Raw genomic sequence first — 1,879 nt, forward strand, 5'->3', positions numbered from 1 at the left:
TGATCCAGCATGTGCAGGGTTTGTTGGTAAAGAGTTCCTTTGGCTTTGGTGAAAGCAAATTCTGCCTCCATGACCTGCTGAAGCACCGTGAGAAACAACACACACATGAAGGAAGGAATCTGGTGGATATAACTCCTGGATTCCCAAACTGCCCCTGCCAGGCTCTGAACCTAAATGCTGTCAGAGAAGCTGTGTCCACTGGATGGGAGGAAAGGCCATTGTAACAGACTGGAAGCTGGTTGAAGGACAGGAAGCAAAGGGCAGGGCTGGACAGCTGCTGCTCAGGACACACAAGGCTCACTGGTGGGGTGCCTGAAGGGTTAAAAGGCCATTGTAACAGACTGAAAGCTGGTTGAAGGACAGGAAACAAGGACAGCTGCTGCTCAGGACACACAAGGTTCACTGGTGGGGTGCCTGAAGGGTTGGGACGGGACTGGTGTTATTCAGCATGTCCATCTGTGACTTGAAAAAGGGCTGGGCAGGGATGGCCTCTCTAACTCCCTAATCCAGCGAGTGTGGATGGGCAGGACTGCAAAGGGAACGAGCTGCAGCAAGAGGCTGGTTCATGTGCTGTCTCTAAATAGCATCAGCTAATGCCACCGTGGTAAGCGACCGTCGAACTGGAGGACTCTTCTGTCTTCCCCTGCAGTGACACGTTCACCCCACTAACACTTTCTGAGCAGTGACTGGTTTTCTAAATGCCTGCATCTTTCCAGGATTCACTAAAAGTGAACTTAAGGGCAGCTACCTCTAACTCTCCCCGCACAGTCCAGCAGGAGTTACACAGGTCTGCGGGCTTTTACATGCCGCTTACATTTCTACAATAGCAGTGGTATGTCCAGCATAAGCCAGCTCTTTACATAAGCACATGTCCCTCTCCCATCCCATTTTCTTCTTTTAAATCTATACTGTACTGCTCAGACTCTTGCATCAAAGTCCTGCCTCTTAACCGCAGTAATTAAACAGCTCAGGAACATCCACTGCATGGCTGCTCACGCAGACTCTACCTTTGAAATGAAGACACCCGGTTCATGAATCCCAAACGGATGGCTTGAATGGTCACTGCCTCCTACGATGCTGAGTCCCAGGGGACCACCTGCTTTTACAAGGTGAATTTCCTTGAGGGAACAAGAAGCAGAGTCAAAGGGAATAAGGAGTATCACATAAGGACCACAAACACCGAAAAACATAGAGTCAGGGATGTTTTACATGAGTGAACACAGGGTAAGCACCCATGGGACAAGGGGGTTCATTACCTCTCAACGCCCCAACACCACCAACATAACACCCAACATAACACCATCAATAACGACCTCATCAGACCACCAATTTTTCAAATGAAAATGCCCAAGATCGCACTATCCCACAGGCCAACAGCCCAACTCACCTCAATGGGATATTGATCCTCCAGGCCCTTAGAGAGATGGTTCCTCTGCAGTGCTGGTGTCTCCTCTGGCGGGCTCTCCCCATGGCTGGGAGGCGGTGGTGGGGAGTGCATGCGCACCCGGGGCGCACCTGGCGAGTCTCCCTCGCTGGGCTGCTCCGCACCCTCTCTCTCTACCAGCAGCACGATGGTGGGGGAGGACGCGGTAAGCAGCGCTACCGCCTGATCATGCCTGGCTTCTGTCATGTCTACCCCATTGATCTAGAACAACCCGCAAACAGTGTCAGACCATTGGCTGAGAACACCTTGTCATCTCAAGCGCTTCACCAAGCACCGTAAGGGACTCCACTCTGCTGGATCACAGCCCCTTCTCAAAACCCTGTTCCCCAAAGCACTCTGTAACCTACTCCTTCCTCCTGGTAAAGGGACACGGGCAGCTGCCCTTGCTCACTTGACCACAATCTTCTTTCTAGACAGCTCACTGGCTCCTTTCCC

The 1,879-nt window shown here is 51.8% G+C and overlaps 1 protein-coding gene across 1 annotated transcript in view; it reads right to left on the reverse strand.

The window, feature by feature from the left end:
* Positions 1-1,879, reverse strand: part of SCRIB (scribbled planar cell polarity protein) — an 88,855-nt gene that overhangs the window by 39,868 nt on the left and 47,108 nt on the right. Inside the window, exons 23-24 of the mRNA XM_010137939.1 lie at positions 1,388-1,645; positions 1,008-1,118 (exon numbers count right to left, since the gene is read on the reverse strand). Coding sequence (XP_010136241.1) covers positions 1,008-1,118; positions 1,388-1,645 — 369 coding nt within the window. The remainder of the gene's footprint in view (positions 1-1,007; positions 1,119-1,387; positions 1,646-1,879) is intronic.

The sequence above is a fragment of the Buceros rhinoceros genome, unplaced genomic scaffold (assembly GCF_000710305.1).
Source record: "Buceros rhinoceros silvestris isolate BGI_N320 unplaced genomic scaffold, ASM71030v1 scaffold5246, whole genome shotgun sequence".
Taxonomy (NCBI): domain Eukaryota; kingdom Metazoa; phylum Chordata; class Aves; order Bucerotiformes; family Bucerotidae; genus Buceros; species Buceros rhinoceros.